Genomic DNA, 19,871 nt, shown 5'->3' with positions numbered 1-19,871 from the left:
AAAGCATTGAGCAAAGCTGAAAATAACTATACACAAATTGAAAGAGAAGTCTGAAGAATTATCTTTGGATTAAGGAGATTCTGCTAATTCTTGTATAGAAGAAAGTTCACACTGTTGACAGACAATCATCCATTAACAACAATTTTCAGACCATACACAGGAATTCCATCATTGGCAGCAGGTAGAATGCAGAGATGGGCATTGCTTTTGTTTGCACGAACTTACACCATTAAGTACTGATAATCAAGTCTTCATTGTAATGCTGATGGGCTTTCTCGATTATGATTATCAAGTCTCTCATCAGCAAGTAGTTTGAGTGGAAGCATCTACTAGTTTGAACAGATAGACCATGCACCTGTCACTTAAGGACAAGATAAGAAGGAGACCCAGCGTGATCCAATGTTCTCTGAGATAATGGAGATAGTGCTAAGACGCAAGACCTCAGAACCAAAACCTGACTTGAACTGTACTCCACTAGAAGATTGGAGTTATCTGTATTTTCTCTGGGGACTCAGAGTAATCATTCTGTCACCATTGGGAAGATGAGTATTGAACAAATTATATGAGGGGCATTGTGGAATTGTGAGAATGAAGGAGATAGAGAGGTGTTATTCCTGGTGGCCTGGATCGGACGCAGAAATAAAGGGTAAGGCAGGAACATGTACAATCCTGAAGGTGTGAACCCTGCCCTGTTAGCACTGTTACATTCTTGGGAGTGATCAGAAGAGGTTGTCAATAGATACACACTGACCTTTTGATTCAGGACCTCTTGAAGGAGACATGTTCCTAGTCACAGAGAGAGTGATCATTGTATGGTGGAGTTTCTGTTGCAGATGGAGGAGGAGAAAGTGGGTTCCCGGACACGCGTCCTTTGTTTGAATAGAGGGGAGTATGGTAGGATGAGAGAAGAATTGGCGAATGTGGACTGGGGGAGCGCGTTGGAAGGTAGGTCTGCTGAGGAGCAGTGGAGGATCTTTAAGGAGATCTTGGTGCTCAGCGGAAATTTATTCCGATGGTCAAAAAGGACCGTAGGAGGAGAGGTAATAAGCTGTGGATAACGAAGGAGGTGAAGGAAAGAGTTAAATTAAAAGCGGAGGAATTTAGAGTAGCTAAGAGCAGTGGGCGAGAAGAGGATTGGGAAAGGTTTAAATGTCAACAAAGATTGACAAAGAAGTTGATAAAGGAGGGTAGGAGAAGCTATGAAGCTGGGCTAGCACTTAATATAAAAAAGGATAGCAAGAGTTTTTATAAATATATAAAAAGGAAGAGGCTGGCTAGGGTGAACGTTGGTCCTTTGGAGGATGAGAAAGGGGACCTAGTGGTAGGGGATGGGGATATGGCTAAGGTCTTGAATAACTTTTTTGTTTCTGTCTTCACGGAGGAGGACGTGAATAATTTGCCGGGTGTTAGCGATGGAAAGGTGGTAGGACTGGAGGGTCTTAATGACATTACTGTTACTAGAGAGGTGGTGCTCGACAGACTGGAGGGGCTGATTGTGGACAAGTCCCCAGGACTGGATGGAATGCATCCGAGGGTTCTGAAAGAAATGGCGGAGGTTATAGTGGATGCCTTGGTGGTTATTTTCCAGACGTCGCTGGATTCCGGGGAAGTGCCGGAAGATTGGAAAACGGCTAATGTTACGCCGTTGTTTAAGAAGGGTGCCAGGCAAAAGGCGGGGAATTATAGGCCGGTTAGTTTAACGTCTGTGTTAGGTAAAATGTTAGAATCCGTCATTAAGGAAGAAATTGCGAGGCATCTTGAAGAGAATTGCTTGATAGGGCAGACGCAACACGGTTTCATTAAAGGGAAGTCGTGTCTGACAAATTTACTGGAGTTCTATGAGGATGTGTCTAGGGCGGTGGATAGAGGAGAGCCGGTGGATGTGGTCTTTCTGGATTTTCAGAAGGCGTTTGACAAGGTACCTCACAAGAGGTTATTGCAGAAGGTCAGGGGACATGGAGTTGGGGGTAGGGTGTTAGCGTGGATAGAGGATTGGTTGTCAAATAGGAGGCAGAGAGTGGGGGTCAATGGGTGCTATTCGGATTGGCGGTTGGTGACTAGTGGGGTGCCCCAGGGGTCGGTGCTGGGGCCTCAGCTATTTACCATTTATATAGATGATCTGGAGGAGGGAACCGAGTGTAGGGTGTCGAAATTTGCTGATGACACCAAGATTGGGGGAAAGGCAAATTGTGCGGAGGGTGTGGAGAGTCTGCAGAAGGATCTAGATAGGCTGGGCGAATGGGCCAGGAAATGGCAAATGGAATTTAATGTTGGCAAGTGTGAGGTGGTCCACTTTGGTAGGAAGAATGGTAGGAAGGACTATTACTTATGTGGCGAAAAACTGCAGCAGGCGACGGTGCAGAGGGACCTCGGGGTCCTTGTGCATGAGTCGCAAAAACCCAGCTTGCAGGTGCAGCAGGTGGTCAGGAAGGCGAATGGGATGCTGGCCTTCATAGCGAGGGGGATTGAATATAAAAGTAGGGAGGTCTTGCTGCAGCTGTATAGGGCATTGGTGAGGTCGCAGCTGGAGTACTGTGTGCAGTTTTGGGCGCCGCACCTGCGCAAGGATATTTTGGCCTTGGAGGGAGTGCAGAGGAGGTTTACTAGGCTGATACCGGAGTTGAGGGGGTTGAGCTATGAGGAGAGGCTGAATAAACTAGGCTTGTACTCGTTAGAGTTTAGAAGAATGAGGGGAGATCTCATTGAGACGTATAAGATGATGAATGGGATGGATAGGATAGAGGTGGAGAGACTCTTCCCGCTCAAAAAAGACAGTAGGACTAGGGGGCACAGCATCAAGATAAAGGGGAGGCGGTTTAGAACGGAGTTGAGGAGGAACTTCTTCACTCAAAGGGTGGTGAATCTCTGGAATTCTCTGCCCGTTGAAGTGGTGGAGGCTGCCTCGCTAAGTATTTTTAAGAAGCGGGTTGATGGGTTCTTGATAAGAGAGGGGATTAAGGGTTATGGGGAGAGGGCGGGAAAGTGGAACTGAGCCACGACAGATCAGCCATGATCTTATTGAATGGCGGGGCAGGCTCGAAGGGCTAGATGGCCTACTCCTGCTCCTATTTCTTATGTTCTTATGTTCTTATGTTCATTGAAAGTGGCCAGCAGTTGTCATAATGAAGTCAACTTCATCAGAAAAGATGATTGAGAGATTAGGAGAAATCTTTGGTAGATTTTGCTCTTCTGAGCAATTAATGTGTGATAAAGGACTGCAGTTTGTCTCTCAAGAATTTGAAAGTTTCTTGAAACAGAATGGTGTACAACATATTAGGTCTGCACTGTACCATCCTGGTACAAACAGATTAGTGCTGCGTTTTGTGCAAACAATTAAGCAAACATTACAGGCTCCCGGAGAACAAGGTGTGTTGACCAAATGTCTATATCAATTACAACTCACATAAAGGAGTACTGCTCAATCAATGACAACATTTTCTCCAGCATTACTGATGATGAAACAATTACATTCAGCATTCAAAGGCAAAGGAAATCATCCAAAAGAAACAACAAGTTCAGATCGAGCAGTGGGAAAACAAAGCTAAATATTGTATCTTCTGCCAAGGACAAAATGGTCTGGCTCAGAACGACTACAGGAGTTACTGCCACTATCATCGGAGAGACTGGACCTGTCTCATATACCGTCCAGACCTGGGATGCTGTCTTCTGGAAAAGGCATGTGGACCAGCTATTGGTGGAGAGAGCTGATCCATTGGAGATACAACCTGCAGTGAATCCAAATTCATCCTACAAGGTTCTAACCTAAAATCGTGACATTGACAGAACCTATTAAAGAAGACAACTCCTGAATTTCAGACCAAGCACAGAGTCAACTTCTAGTTACAGTGTTGACATTCATCAAAACAACCATTGGCAACAGTTGTAAAAAGCCGAAAACACCCACAAGTTACAAATAGTGCCAAGAAGCAGACGCCTGATGTCCACTGGCAACCACTCAGAGAATGACGACCTCCAATCCATCTGACTTATTGATTATTGCTGGATTATTCTTCATGTTGCACATGTTTAAATTTGTTGTAGATGTTCAATTTAAAGAGGGAGGAAATATGTATTCATGCAGATTTCGGAGAAGCAGCACTGTAGCTGCACCGAGCACTGTATAATAAAAATGCATGACGTCACCGGAAGTAACATCATCAATCGCTAGCGTAGGTAACTAGAGTACAGAGTAAAGGAGCAGTCTGTACTGAACACACCTCATTAATAAAGCTCCTTTAGTTTGTCAGCCTCCATGCCTCCTGGCATCAATCCTGTGGATACAACAATGACCTCCTTGGTAATTGACTCCAGCATTTTCACTATGACAGATGTTAGGCTAACTGGCCTGTAGCTTCTTTCTGTCTGTTTCCTTCCTCGAACCAAGGAGTTACATTGGCTATTTTACAAACTGATGGGACCTTTGCAGAATCTATGGAATTTTGGAAATGCCCAGACATATCTGTGAAAGGGGAGCCAGAGGTGGGGGTAAATACCCAACCGCTGTTGGCTATTTGAAATACGCAAACTTCCATATCGAGGCAATGTTGATCATGGTTAAGAACCTGACAAGCCATGCAATTTTTGCAGAATTTTTCAGTTGTTTCAAGTCTGGCCTTTAGTGATATAAACGAACAATTAAACTAGCCTAAGATTAAAATAAAGCATGTAAGGAATAGTTTAAATTAAATTCTGATAATTATGTAAAAATTTTCAAGCGTGTTTCAGCGCATTTCATTCCAAATTAACTTATCTCTGAAAACTGTTCTAAGCTGAACCACTACAGTGGTAAAACTGAATGTAAGATGTTCTTTATTTAAGTATGGTGGACAGACTGCACTTGTTCAATTTTGGGAATGTTTTGTTTTCAATAGACATAGTGGAAGTATGATAAAGTCACTGGGTTGATTTTCGGCCTGATACCAGTGGAGTTTGTACAGGCAAAAACCACACGGATTGCCAGTCAGTCTTGACAGTCAGTATTTCATGTGTTGCTATAAGCAGCCCATGAAATGGTTGCAGTATAATCTTTACAGCCTTCTGCATTAAAGTGCCCATTTGCTTTATCATTTCCCAGTACCTTTTAAACCATTGCTGACACGAAGTGCCCATCTATTCTGACAGGTTCCCAGCATCAGCTTGTATATAAGCTGAGAGATATATAAAATGCTTTGGCTGCAGCAAGTCCCACATAATCATCTGTCAAACAAAGTGGCAAGCATTGCTAATGGTGTCCTTGTTAAATAAGCATGTGTTTGAACAGACCTATCATAGAACCCCAACAATGCAGGAGAAGCTTTAAAATTTAGAGTTTAGAAGGACGAGGGGGGATCTTATTGAAACTTACAGGATACTGCGAGGCCTGGATGGAGTGAACATGGAGAAGATGTTTCCACTAGTAGGAAAAACAAGAACCAGAAAGCACAACGTCAGGCTAAAGGGACGATCCTTTAAAACAGAAATGAGGGGCAATTTCTTCAACCAGAGAGCAGTGAATCTGTGGAACTCATTGCCGCAGAAGGCTGTGGAGGCCAGGTTATTGAGTGTCTTTAAGACAGAGATAGATAGGTTCTTGATTAATAAGGAGATCGGAGTTATGGGGAAAAGGCAGGAGAATGGGGATGAGAAAAATATCAGCCATGATTGAATGGTGGAGCAGACTTGATGGGCTGAATGGCCTGATTCTGCTCCTATGTGTTATAGTCTAAGCCATTTGGCCCATCAAGTCCACAATGTAGAGATGCCGACGTTGGACTAGGGTAAACACAGTAAAAAGTCTCACAGCACCAGATTAGAGTCCAACCACTATCAAATAAACTGGTTGGACTCTAACCTAGTATCAAGTCCACAACACAGTATCTTACCCAGTCCCTCTCCCCCACTCTGTCCCCAGAACCCCAAGCGTTTCCCATAGCCAATATGCCCAACCTGCACATCTTGGGAGTGTGGGAAGAAACCAGAGCACACAGAGGAAACCCACACCATGATGGGGAGAATGTGCAGACTCCACACAGACAGCCAAGGTCAGAATTGAAGCCGGGTCCCTGGAACAATGAGGTAGCAGTGCTAACCACTGTACAACCTTGCCTCCCTGTGTTTCCATCATAATTTCACTTCACCTGACCAACAGAATTTGAAGAAATAATCATTATGTGCTTTAGGAAACAAAGTCATTTTGTTCATTGAAAAGAAGTTTATGTTTTGCAAACATAAATCTTATAGACTAAAATCATACCAAAACCAGTTAGCGAGTCAATTAGCTCTTTTATTAAGCGGTTTGGCGAATAGGTCTGAATTAGGCTCAGGAGATCAATATTTTAAAGAGTTTCAGATGCCCAATGTAAGATTCATTCTCATTGTAACAATAACAATCGTACATGTGGAATCAGTGGATTTAGTTTAAATGCTAGTTAAAATGCCTGTAAACCATTCAGAAGTAAGAGACATTTTCCAAAATTTTATTATTTGGGAAATCCTGTCCATGCGTTTTGCCTCAGTCAGCATAATAAATAATTTAATGATTGTCTACCGTGATTCAATAATAGATACAACACCAGGAATAGGTCCCATTTATTAGCTTGAAAACACATTTTGTGAAATTATATCATAAACCAATAACAGCCCTTTGAATTTTTTTTCCTCAACTTCACACACCTCTGTGGGCTGATTGACTTTTATCAGTCTGTAATCTCTAATGTTCCAAGGTAGTTAATCTCCTTTTGTGCTCTGAATCATTTAATCAAATCATTCACTTCACAGAAACAATCAAATTCACTGTCTCAGTCTTTTAATTGTGTCATTATGCCAAGAGCTTAGCTTTTGAGAGACGTGCACATTAACAAATCTCGACGATGTGCCTCTTCTCGAGGCTTTGGACAGAGCAATTGATGATAGCTTACAATCTAATGAGATATATTTTTGTCTTCACTACCTGGGTGGTAATCTGATGGAATGGGTCATTCTTCCTTTATATAACCCACCTGATTTTCATTCCATAAAGAAGCATAGAGTAGATTTTCAATTTGCTTCAAGGGCATAAAACTTGCATTATGAATCAGCAGTCCATTATTTTCACTTCCACAAAAAACGCTGTCTTGTTTTTACAACCGTCAGGAATTGACATTCAAAGCTATCTTTCAGTCTGGGTGGTCAAATTCAAGTCTACCTATATGTTTTTAAACTTAATGGAATTTTAACACCCCACCCGCGAAGGGAATTGGAGTGGGTGAGAGGCGGACAATGGAAAGGTCCGCTGGTCTTGGACAAGATTTTATGGTTCAGGGACAAGCAAGGCCATAAAATCCCACCCACCATCTCTTTTCTAGGCCAAGCCTTCAACAAGCAGTTAAAGTATGTATCATATTCTAACTAAAAATGAAAAGTTAAGATGCCAAATGACCACAACAAATATAAAGATTTAGGAAGGTTAAGGTGTACTTTTTTTGGACTAAGTCCTTGCCAGAATGGGAACCCAATTTACAAATGAGTGAGCTTAGCTCCGGCTCTTTTACTCAACCACAGCATTCAAATCCCACTTTCACATTGGGGAAGTGGGCTGGATGACGTGCCCATCCTGTCAAAGGAAGGATTTCTAAATAAAAGGACATGGATCACAAGAATGTAGCAGAACATGGATTTTTGTGATTGTACAGCAACCACAGGAATGGTGAGGAGACATTGGGAAGGCTGATCCCTGAGTCTCTCACACTTATCATGAGGCTCTGCTGCAGCATTTGAGATATTGTGGCAAGGTTAGCTCTTTCAAGGATGGGAGGAAGAGGACAACCTCTTCTTGGCACAGATGGAAGTAGCCAAGGAGATCAACAGCATAACTGGCGACCCTCCAACTAGAGACAGTGCACCCACAGGATCCAGGACCTCAGGAGGATGAGAAAGGTGATTGACATTATCCTTCAGCTGTCAAACCCCACACTCTGATTTTTCCAGCATTCTCCTGCACAGCACTGCTCAGAAAACCTCACCATGCAGCTCCATTCATTCCTCTCTCTCCAGGCACCTCCTCACATCCCCAACATGAGGTATTACCATTCACACTCATTGTATTGCCCTCTCGATTCCATTCAGCAGTCACCGTACACAAATGTTGCCCTTGGCTCCTCTTTACACAAACCATTATGAACACACAGACATGGTGTTCTGCTTTCATCCCATGTAGGAGCACATGTCTTGGTGAGAAGCATTTCCTTGCTGCCTACCTTCACCGTATCTTTTAGAAAGCTTATGCAGCTCCACCTTGTACCTCTGATGAGGGTAGGAGTCATACCACTGCCAACAGCCCCAGCAGCAGAAGGAACAATGCCAGCAGCAGCACCAACTGCCTTCTCCTTAGTCACATCCTCCATCTCAGGACAGAAGCAGATATTCAGCAACTGGTGGCCCTGCGGGTATCTTGCTGGCCAACTAAACTCTGAAGGAGATTATATTCCAGGAAATTTTAAATGATAGCAATGACCCACCAGGATAGCCTGGATTTCTGGTGCTCAAACTTATTGAGAGAGCTGCAGACTCTGCCTGAGACAGCTTCGTTCCAGATAGATCTTGGTATCTACCCCTCACCTCCTAACTCCCCTAACTCCACATTCTACAAGGCACAAATCAGGATTATGAAGTAATACTGTCCTCCTGCCTGGACGGGTGCAGCTTCAACAACACCGTGCAGGACAAAGTGGCCTGCTTGATTGGCATCCCATCCACAAACATTTATTGATGCACAGTAGCAGCAGTGTGTACCCATCTACAAGACACACTGCAGGAATTCACCAACGCTCCTTTGACAATACTTCCCAAATTCATGACATCTACCATCTAGAAAGACAAGGGTAGCAGATACATGGGGACACCACCACTTGGAAGCTCTGCTCCAAGCCACCAGCTGTCCTGACTTGGAAATATATCACTGTTCCCTCACTGTCTCTGATCAAAATCCTGGAACTTCCTCTCTAACAGCACAGTGCTTGTACCTATACCACATGGATTGCAACAGTTCAAAAAAGCAGCTCACTTCCACCTTCTCAAGGGCAATTAGGGGTGGACAATAAATGTTGGCCTGGCCAACAACGGTAGCATCCCATGAATGGATGTGAAATAATATCTGTCAAGCAGTGAGAGCATTCTCTGAGGGAAGAATTGCTTTCGCACAATAGTTTCTCAATGGCCATGGCTGAAGCTCTTCACTTTCACTGATCAAGCTTGTCAGTTTCACTAAAGAAGCGTATACTGTTATGCGCTCATCTTAGTGACCCATACGAGTTGCTGACAATTGTTTGAAATTAACTTGGTATTGATTAAAAGGACTTGGATAGCTTTTACCTCTTAGATCATAAGCACAGGTCACAAGTGGCAAAGAATTAATGGACACATTTCCTCTAAGCAACCCCATGACAGTTACAGTTTTCAAAAACTTTAATTTATGCAGTGCAGCAGCTTAATAAGAAGGACATAAACAGCTAGACCCGCTGTAAAAATTGAACTGATCATTAATTTGAAATGAGCGATCGGAGAAATTCAGAGCCCCTAATTTCCAGCTCAGTGGGACTGCTTTTGCCTGTTTGCAATCTAAGCAACGCAACCATCACTGAAGCATCTTTAGGAATTGTTTCCTTTTCCTACTCCTGCATTGTTAAAGTGAGAATGTCCTCAAGATCTATTCTAAATACCTTCCTCTTCCTCATTTGCATACCACCCCCTTGGCAGTATCAGCTGCAGAGATGGGAATCATCTTTTACATATGCGCGGATAATGCACAGCTCTACTTCACCACCACCTCCCTGGGTCCCTTCTCCACCTTTGCGCTGTCAGTTAAATAACAGAACATCTAAATTGTTGTCTTCAGCACAAGTCTGTAGATGGGATTTCCTGCAAAACCCACCATGTGTTTTGGGGAAGCAGCCCACCATTTGTTGGTGGCAGGACCTTCTGGTTGCACCATTGTTAACAGGATGCTTCTCTCACGATCGAGAAACCTGTGGCGGGGGTTGCACCATCAGTGGGCCCAGGAGATCCTGCCAGCATGAACAGCCAGAATGTTCAGGCCTATTTCAATCAACTCCACCAACTGCCATTGACTTAGGTTGACATTTTGCAGTCTCACCACCTTGTTTGATCCTGAGCTTGTTTCTAACCTAACATTCCTACATCGCAAGAAACACCTACTTCCACCTCCACACCATCAACAGATTAAGTTCACAAGGGGGAGGGTGGGAAATGGAAACCATTTTTTATGTCTTTTTCACCAGGTGATTTGATTCAATACTTCATTTCACCTAGAATTTTGTTCCCCATTTGCTATCCCACACCAAATCCTGCTTGCTCATTCCCCCATCCTCATTGACCCACAGTTGTTCCCCCTCCCCCATCCCCATAGCATTACAGATCATTCCCATCTGTATATTATAATACATCCATCATCTCTCTTCTCACTATATCTGTAACCTCTTCCAACCCTTCACTGACCGTGTATCCATATCAGTTTACTCCATTATCTGCAGCTGTGCATTACAATCCCTAGAGCTCAGAAAGAGGCCATCCGGCCCATCGAATCTCCAAGACTTTCTGAAAAAAACATGCCACCCAGAAACTCCCCTCTGCCCTACTCCAGTATCCTGCCCATTTATCATGGTTAATTCACTTAATCTGCATGTCTTTGGACACTAAGAGGCTATTTAGCATGGCCAATCCACCTAACTTGCACATAGAATCCCTACAGAACAGAAGGAAGCCATTTGGTCCATCGAGTCTGCACTGACTGCAGTCCCATCAAGGCCCTATCCCCATAACCCCATGTATTTACCCTGCTAATCCCCCTGACACTAGGGTCAATTTAGCATAGCCAATCAACCTAAAGCACACATTTTTGGACTGTGGGATGAAACCGGAGCACCTGGAGGAAACCCACACAGACACGGGGAGAAAGTGCAAGCTCCACACAGACAGTGACCCGAGGCTGGAATTAAACCTGGGATCCTGGCACTGTGAGGCAACAGTTCGAAACACTGTGCCACCGTGCAGCCATGCTTAGGGTTTCCTTCAGTATATCACTGTGCTTCTTCATATCACTCCGAATTTCTATCTACAGCAAATCAATAATGGGGAGAGATCAATTGGGTAATTATTCAATAGAAAACAGGATGCTTATTTTCAGGAGAACTCATTAGTTCCAAAAATGTTCTGGGATGTTTTTCTGTGTTAATCACATTATAAAAATGTTTGTTTAAATCATTTTACATACACAAATTCCCATTGAAATGCTATTACTATTTTATTGTAGGGTTGTGACTGGGACAAGAAGGAGTATACAATAAATTCTAGCCCCACTTCCCAACAGCTCGTAACAATAGATACAAATTCACTCACCAAAATAGCTAATTGTTTACCTTTGTTGCTGCTATGCTCAGCATAAAAAGCCTTTAACCAAGTTTCTTCAATAAACATAAAGTAATTGATCTACTGTAAAAGAAAATCTTTTAAAACAAATTGCAAGACAGATTAACACAATTTGTAATTTGGAGATATAGCAAATTTCCCCTTCTTTAAAGACAAATATCCCAACACGTACCCACTCACAATCACAAAAACAGGACAAAATAAACCTGGCGTGGGATTTACCATGCAACTGGATATGTGCTTCATGCTGGCAGAAGGTGTCCTACCATTGCACAGTGATAGAATCTTCTGATTCCAGTGTTGCTCATGAGGTATCCTGTTGAATGCAGCCTTCACCTCCGTGAAACTCATGGTAGGGGTGTGCGGTTGGCAGGACTGAAAGATCCCAACGGCATGAATGGCTGCCATGGTCTGTGCAGAGGTTGAGAATATTACTTAAAAAAAGGATGAGGTTCAAAAAGATCTCAATGCTGTTGATCTAGCAGGATTCTGGCCACTTTAAGAACATAAGAACATAAGAAATAGGAGCAGGAGTAGGCCATCTAGCCCTTCGAGCCTGCCCCGCCATTCAATAAGATCATGGCTGATCTGTCGTGGCTCAGTTCCACATTCCCGCCCTCTCCCCATAACCCTTAATCCCCTCTCTTGAAGTCCTTTCAGATGGATTTTTGATGACTCTTGTTTTGTCACAACTTTGCCAATTTAAAAAATACAGATAAGATTTTGAGAATTTTCTGACTGAATGTTAACTCACGCTGAAATGCATGTAACACAAAGGGTAGGTAGTGATGGAGAGGGAGAGAGGGAGAGAAAAAGAGAATCTTCCTTTTGCAGCCTTCTGTCAAGGTACAAGACTATTCTGACTCAGTTCAAAATGAATAAACCATTCTGAGAATACTTCTTCCAGGGCAGGTATTTTCAACTAGTCAGTGTGGGTTTCCAGCATAGCAACAGCAGTTCCTTTTTAACTCAGATAAACAAGTAACTCTTCTCTCACCAAAGTTAAAGTTTATTTATTAGTTACAAGTAGGCTTACATTAACATTGCAATGAAGTTACTGTGAAAATCCCCTAGTCGCCACACACCGGCACCTATTTGGGTACACTGAGGGAGAATTTAGCACGGCCAATGCACCTAACCAGAACATCTTTAGGACTGTGGGAGGAAACCAGAGCACCTGGACGAAGTCCATGTAGACACAGGGAGAACATGCACACTCTGCACAGACAGTTACCCAAGCCGGGAATTGAACCTGAGTCCCTGGCACTGTGAGGCAGCAATGCTAGCCACTGTGTCATGCTCAGGTATCCTAGCTGGACATTTTGTTGTTGACCTGTGGATTATTGAAAAATGAGGCATACTCATAGCCCAGAATTAAACTTGTAGACTTTTAGAGTGTCCAAAATGTCTCCAAATTTACAAAAAGCAGATTCCTCCAGTAGTTAAATACAACAGCTAGTGAACACAGTAAGAAGAATAGCAACGAGCTGCCTTTTTGGTAGTGTGTATGAATCATAGAATCATAAAATCCCTACCATACAAAAGAAGGCTATTTGGCCCATCAAACCTGCACCAAAACAATCCCACCCAGGCCCTATCCCCCTAACCCCAACTATTAATCCTGCTAATCCCCCTGACACTAAGGAACAATTTAGCATCCACCTCATCAACACATCTTTGGAGTGTGGGAAGAATGTTGGCCAGAGCAAGATGAAAACATTCTATCTTTTAAAAATCGTAACTGTGGGATATTTAACTTGCACCTAATCACCAGGAAAAATGGATAGGACCCCAGTTAAACATTTAATAACAAAGTTCCTTCAACCTAGACTTTAATAGCAACCTAGACTACACATAAGGTTGAAGTTGGGCTTGAATGAATAATCTTCTGATTTAGAGGCAAGAATGCTGTCAAGTAAGTCAATCTGATACAAATCTGAGAGAAATCAAGATGAGAAACAGGGACCCATTGAGTTCACAATCTGGTCACAAAATCTTCATTTATAATCCCTTGGAGATAAATGTGCAAACATGATTTGAAGAAGCTATTGTGAAACTGTTGGTTCTGGGAAATTTGAGGAATTGCAGAAGCAAATGCAAGTGATCTTCAGCGCCTTCTTTCTGCATTAAGTTTTGTCTTCACTTTAGCAGAAAGAAACGCTAATATGTGTAAAAGTACATACATTGGCCGAGATTCTCCAATGTTGTACATGGCTGGGATTCTCTAATCCCACTGCTGTAAATGGAGATTTGGCTGGCTGGTACTACAGTGGAGAATTCCAGCCTGCACCTCTGAATGTGGGTGGCATGGTGGCACAGTGGTTAGCACTGCTGCCTCCCAGCACCAGGGACCCAGATTTGATTCTCGCCTTGGGTCACTGCATGTGCGGAGTCTGCATGTTCTCCCTGTGTCTGCATGGGTTTCCTCCGGTGCTCCAGTTCCCTCCCACATTCTGAAAGATGTACCCAAACAGATGCTGGAGTGTGGTGACTAGGGAAATTTCCGAGTTACTTCATTGCAATGTTAAGCAAGCCTACTTGTGACAAATAAATAGACTTAAACTTAATATATGCTTTAATGAAACCTACCTCCTACTCATCACTTCATGGACAAGTATGTATCAATGGATCAAACTGCATTATATCAATGCACCCCATGGCTGAAGGTGCTGCTTATAAAACTGGAGAAACTAATGAAGGAGATTTTCTTCAGCTCCTGAAACTACAAAAAAGATTATGTACAGATCCTTATTTGCATATCTTAATAATTGAGAGAATATCAGAGACAGCATAGGATAATTAAATGCAAATTTTCTTGACAAATGCATAAAATACTAACCACCAGAGTTCAGTGAATGGACTTTCTTAGAGCTGATGAGTGTTTCTAAAAATAAAAACTTTGGATCTTTTGATTTCTAATCAATCTTTCTGTCTGTCTATCCCTGCAGTCAATTTGTTTCTTTTTCCTGCTGATTTTTCCATAATCTCTTCGCAACCTGGTCAAGTTGAACTATAACTTGTAAAACGTCTTGAACTCTTACCCTTCCCATTGGATAATGGGAATTGTTATCTTTTCTCAAGCAAGTCAATCTCATAGCATTAATTTCATTTGGTTCTCAGTTTAGGTAGAACTAACGTAATGCCTTCAGCTTTTATCTGATTATTAACAGTGCCTGAAACCAGCAATCCATGATCAAAAGCATTCCTAAAATACATCTATTACATAGGAAAGTATGAAAGGCTTTTTACCTGGGCTGTGTGATATTATAATGAATGCATTGTAGGAAATTTCAGTATTACTGCAAAATGTGATTGAAACCCACTTGGGAAGGTTCAGAACCTCTGTATTTTATTTCAAAATGTAATCGCATGTCATTTAAGTTTCTCAAATAGGTTTACTCAGGGTGCTTCATTCCTTGTGGGAAGCTGCATTTATAAGTAGATTATGTTGGGGAATCAAGGCTGTACTACATCCTTATCACAACCTGTACTTCTGTTCGCACTTCTTTTCCACTAGGTGCACAAGAATGTAGAATCACTTCTATTATACCACACTCTGTGCATTACAAGTGAACAAAGCTATAAATTATATGCTTTAGGGGTGGGAAAAATGTAAAGTATTATTGTGCAGCCCAAAAGACACTAGGACATAAGGGAGGGTCATAGAGTCATAGTGGTTTGTAGCATGGAAACAGGCCCTTCAGCCCAACTTGTCCATGCCACCCTTTTTGTTTAACCACTAAGCTAGTCCCAATTTACCATACTTGGCCCATATCCCTCTATATACATCTTACCCATGTAACTGTCTAAATGCTTTTTAAAAGATAAAATTGCATCCACTCTACTAGTTCCTCTGCAACTTATTCCAGATACTCACCACCTTCTGTGTGAAACAATTGTCCCTTTTGTATCTCTCTCCGCTCACCTTAAACGTATGCCTTCTAGTTTTAGACTCCCCTACCTTTGGGAAAAGGTGTTGACTTTCTAACTGATAGTCAACATCTGAAGGTGAAATGCATTTCAAACTATGAGACAAAATAGGCAATGGTGGAGGCTAACCCATTTTACACGTTGCTCAATTTTCTTTCCCATTGTCTGGTGTACAGTCAATCACACTCTGCTTGTAGTGAAGCGAGGTACTGCTATGAAACCAAGAGCTTTCCCTGTTGACCGCTGAGTCAGTCTATAAGACGATAAACTCTTTGGTCTTTGCAAAGAGAGCACTGATCAGCTGTCAATTGTTTTAATTCAGCTGTGAACCACAGACTATAGGATGTGGCTAATACCTTCTGTGACAGATTGAAAGATACATGGCTATGGTGACTTTGAGGGCCATTAGCACAGTGTATCCCTCAGTCTAGTTGGCAAGTCTGAATCTTCGTGGCTCATAGTTGGCTTTTGGTTAACATGGTGTGTTGGTCCCAATGATGTCATCAGGCTACATCTTCACTCTTTATATTTGTTCCTTTCTTTTCTAGAGCAGACAGCTTTCCCTGATGGTTAAGGGGAGGAGGCAGAAATATCAGGAATGTAGCTGCCATATTAAGCTCTCGCTATGTGAGGATTATTAAACTGAATACCCATGAGTGGCACACATGATTTGTTATGCATCTCTTCAACAGACATTGGAGGCCAAACATAGAAAGCCAATCAATCTCTTTCAAGTGTTATGATCGTGACCTGATAAGTTTAAGCAGAGATGACATTACTGCACATATTTATTGTTCAGGCAATTCTTTGTGTATTCATCCTAGTATTTTATCTTAATCCGGTTTACAATTTTCAGGCCTATTCTCAATCTATGAACTGAAGTACCCTCTGCTCCTATCATGATTCAAGATACTGTATTTATCAGTCTCATATAACGTAAGTTAACTTTAGCAGAATCAGAGGTGTAGTGGTAATGTCACCGGACCAGTGGTTCAAAGAACCAGGGTAATGTTCCAACCCAACTTTGGCAGATGGTGGAATTTGAATTCAATAAAAATCTGAAATGAAAAGTCTAATGATGACCATGAAACCATTGTTGATTGTCATTAAAAGCGCATCTTGTTCATTAATATCCTTTAGGGAGGAAAAGCTGCTGTCCTTACCTGCTCTGGCCTACACGTGACTCCAGATCTACAACAATATGGTTGGCACTTAAATTGCCCCCTCAACTGCAATTAGGGATGGGCAATAAATACTGCCCGTCCAGTGATACCCACATCCCATAAAAAATATATTTTAAAAAAGGTGCAACCTCTGATTGAAGAAGTTCATGTATGCATGCATCATGGGATTGTACTGCATTCCTGTATATTCTATTTTACAGTGGTCCTTGTAGAAAGTGCAAAATCTCTTGTAGAGTATGTCCAAATCACCACATAGCAAAAGAGCTGCCTACAGAAACCCCACCAGCCAACTTGGGAAGTGAGGGGTGTTAGTGGCAGCGTTTGGAAGGGGTGTGTACAATCTGAAGTTTGCTGTCTAATTGGTGGGCATAATCACCACATGTTTATGAATTGATACTGATTAATACTTGAATTTAACACAGATGGCATCTCATTGAAAGGACAGCAGCTCTAACAATACACATTCCCTCAGTATGCCCAGATTGAAAGGATAAATGTTCTCGTTGTAGGAGCAAAATCTTGTTTTGAGTAGATGTGTGTGCACAGCTTAGACTTACAAATCATCCAATATTTATTATTCTGCAGTGATGTGTTTTCTCCAAGTTTGGCGACAAGGCAAATTGCCAGATACAATCAAGGAAATTTAATCCTGTGTCGAACCTAAACCAGGCATGATATAAAAATGCTTGATACTGGACACCTTCTTCAGCAATGACACCTTTTATCTTAAAAGAGTGGCATGGTGGCACAGTATTTAGCACTGCTACCTCACAGCACCAGGGATCTGGGTTTGATTCCCAGCTTGGGTCACTGTCTGTGCTGTGTTTGCACATTCTTCCATGTGTCTGTGTGGGTTTCCTCCGACTGCTCTGGTTTCCTCCCAAGTCTAAAAGTGTATTGCTTAGGTGAATTGGCCATGCTAAATTCTCCCTCCGTGTACCTGAACAGGCACTGGAATGTGACGATAGAGGATTGTCACAGTAACTTCATTGCAGTGTCAATGTAAGCCTACTTGTGACACCAATAAATAAATACGTGCACAATTCCTCTTTTGAGTATAATTTTTTGTTCACAAAAACCAAACCAAAGTTTTTTTTTCTTGTAATGGTTATAGGCACCTACTGTGGATATCCGTCCTGGATCATCTGCTGTCCAGATGAACAATGCCTCACACCTGCAAGAGCGGGATGAAGAATATGGATACGAGTGTCTGGATGGCAAAGACTGCACCAGTTTCTTTTGCTGTTTTGACGAGTGCCGCACAGGAGCGTGGAGGCAGGGGAGGCTACACATCCGTGTCACCAAAGTCGACTCGTATGCTCGTATCTTCTTCCCCACAGCATTTGGTTTATTTAATCTGGTCTACTGGGTAGGCTACCTTTATCTGTAAATAGAGGGAGCAGGCAGAAATATAGGCATTTTCTCCTGATGGTCATTAAAAGTCACATATAAAAATAGTTAATTGGAAAAATGTTGTAAATTTTAAGCATGTCTTACACAGATTGGTGATTGAAAATTCAGTGCATGTTTTTAATTTCTGGGCCAAAATAGCAGTGGATTTTTTTAAAAAAATTCTGTTTTTGGAGGACTGTATTATACATGAAGCGCGTGGCAAGCCAAACTCAATGGCCTATCTGTTTTCTTGGCTCAAAAATCAGCCGAAAAAGCACTTTCAGAGTCAGATTTGCACTGGAGTCAGGTTAATGGATGCCTATGGCTTTGGAACAATGCTAGGCACTATGTTTTTCTGAAGTAGTGGGCAAAGAAGTGAAAAAGTCCGAAACAAACTCATCTATCTATGATTTATTTTCATTGTGTTTTGTATTCTTTGTGATGATTTGGGCAACTGCTATTAGTGAATAATATTGGAACAAATTCTTAAATGAGTGGATATGATGGAGCCTCATTATGGCAAGGTATACAGTCAAAACCGAAATGATATCCAAAAGAGAAAATGCTGGAAAATCTCAGCAGGTCGGAGCTTTGACAAAGGGTCGTTTGAACTCAAAACATCAGCTCTTGTCTCTCCTTACAGATGCTGCCAGACCTGCTGAGATTTTCCAGCATTTTCTCTTTTGGTTTCAAATTCCAGCATCTACAATGATTTGCTTTTACCAAAAATGATGAAGTGTGCAGAGCGTCTGTTAACGAACCCAGAGAAATGACGGCTTAACAAGGAGGGGTCTTTCATCAGAACTGAATAAGGAAAGGAGAGAAAGTTGCATTATTCTATTACAGATGCTGGTGTATGTTTCCAATGCCATTTTATTCCCTTGACTGTAAGGCCTTCTGCCATAATAGAGACTGTTCCCATGGGAGATAAAATTATAAATTTTAGCTGGTTGAGGAGATGTAGCCGGAATAAGGAGGAGCATTAATAAGAAGATTTAGTTGTTACGTGTAGATGATGTTTCACTTATGATTCCACCCATTTTTTAAAATTAACCTTTCCTTTTCATCGCATTGCCCAGCAAAGGAGACAGGCTGGTAACCTGCCCCTAGGCCACTGCCAGTTCTGCCCTATAACCAGGTGTTAGGAGATGAAGTGGGCTAAAGAGTCCGAGGATGGAGGACATGAGCTAATCTTTTCTGTTGTTCACCATGGAGAGGTGCCCTGGTCTATATTTAGCACCTCCCTTCCAAACCCCTCCACTTCTTCCCTTTATCTTCTGAGATTGAAATGTCTGTTATGTGGACAATTGCAGCCACAGGTTGAGATTTAACCCGTGTTAGCAAGAGTTACAGCACAGGTGCTGTATGTATAAGTATTGGTACCATAGTGCCATTGTAAGGATCACAAATGTACTTCCTATTTTGAGATCTGACCTTAAGTTTCCCAACTTCCTTGCACACTTTGTGTGTTGCACTGTTAAGATACTGATGTACATCTTGACAGTTTCATGTAAAGTTTTAAACAATATGTGTACTTAAACAGCTGTAGCAGCCTCATAGTTGGTGATACTAATAAAAATTCTGGGATAGCCCAATCCAGATGTGCCAGACTATTCATTTATGCCTGTTTGCTGCAACATAAATATCATTGATTGTGAAAGAACACCGTTGTTTTCTATGGAGGATATTCATTGCTGACCTCATGGTGCCCAGATATTTTAAGGATTTCATCACTTGTCATTGGATATATGTACCAAGGCAGTGTGCTTGCTAGCGTCAGGAATTAAGTAAAACTCCCTGGCCGGAATACTACCAAAGAAAACTGTCAAATTTGTGTGAAAAAGGAGCAAATCGAGGCAGTTTTCCAGCGTATTTCTCAAAATGAATCTCCCTCACACTGTGTGCTTCAGATGCCACTAGAGGATTATCATTCCATACTAAGGGGCAGGGCTACTCCTGCTGAAG

The 19,871-nt window shown here is 42.1% G+C and overlaps 1 protein-coding gene across 2 annotated transcripts in view; it reads left to right on the top strand.

Moving 5' to 3' along the window:
- The window catches only part of LOC145351766 (gamma-aminobutyric acid receptor subunit gamma-2-like), a 120,932-nt gene extending 101,440 nt beyond the window's left edge, over window positions 1–19,492 (top strand). For both annotated transcript variants that reach the window (XM_080201386.1, XM_080201387.1), the window contains exon 11: window positions 17,629–19,492. In XM_080201386.1, coding sequence (XP_080057512.1) covers window positions 17,629–17,904 — 276 coding nt within the window. In that variant the 3' untranslated portion in view covers window positions 17,905–19,492. The remainder of the gene's footprint in view (window positions 1–17,628) is intronic.
- Window positions 19,493–19,871: the final 379 nt, after the last annotated feature.

The sequence above is a fragment of the Carcharhinus amblyrhynchos genome, chromosome 13 (assembly GCF_965287045.1).
Source record: "Carcharhinus amblyrhynchos chromosome 13, sCarAmb.v2.hapA, whole genome shotgun sequence".
Classification (NCBI taxonomy): domain Eukaryota; kingdom Metazoa; phylum Chordata; class Chondrichthyes; order Carcharhiniformes; family Carcharhinidae; genus Carcharhinus; species Carcharhinus amblyrhynchos.
Note: the sequence above shows the minus strand (reverse complement) of the source record. Positions and strands in the feature narration are given on the sequence as shown.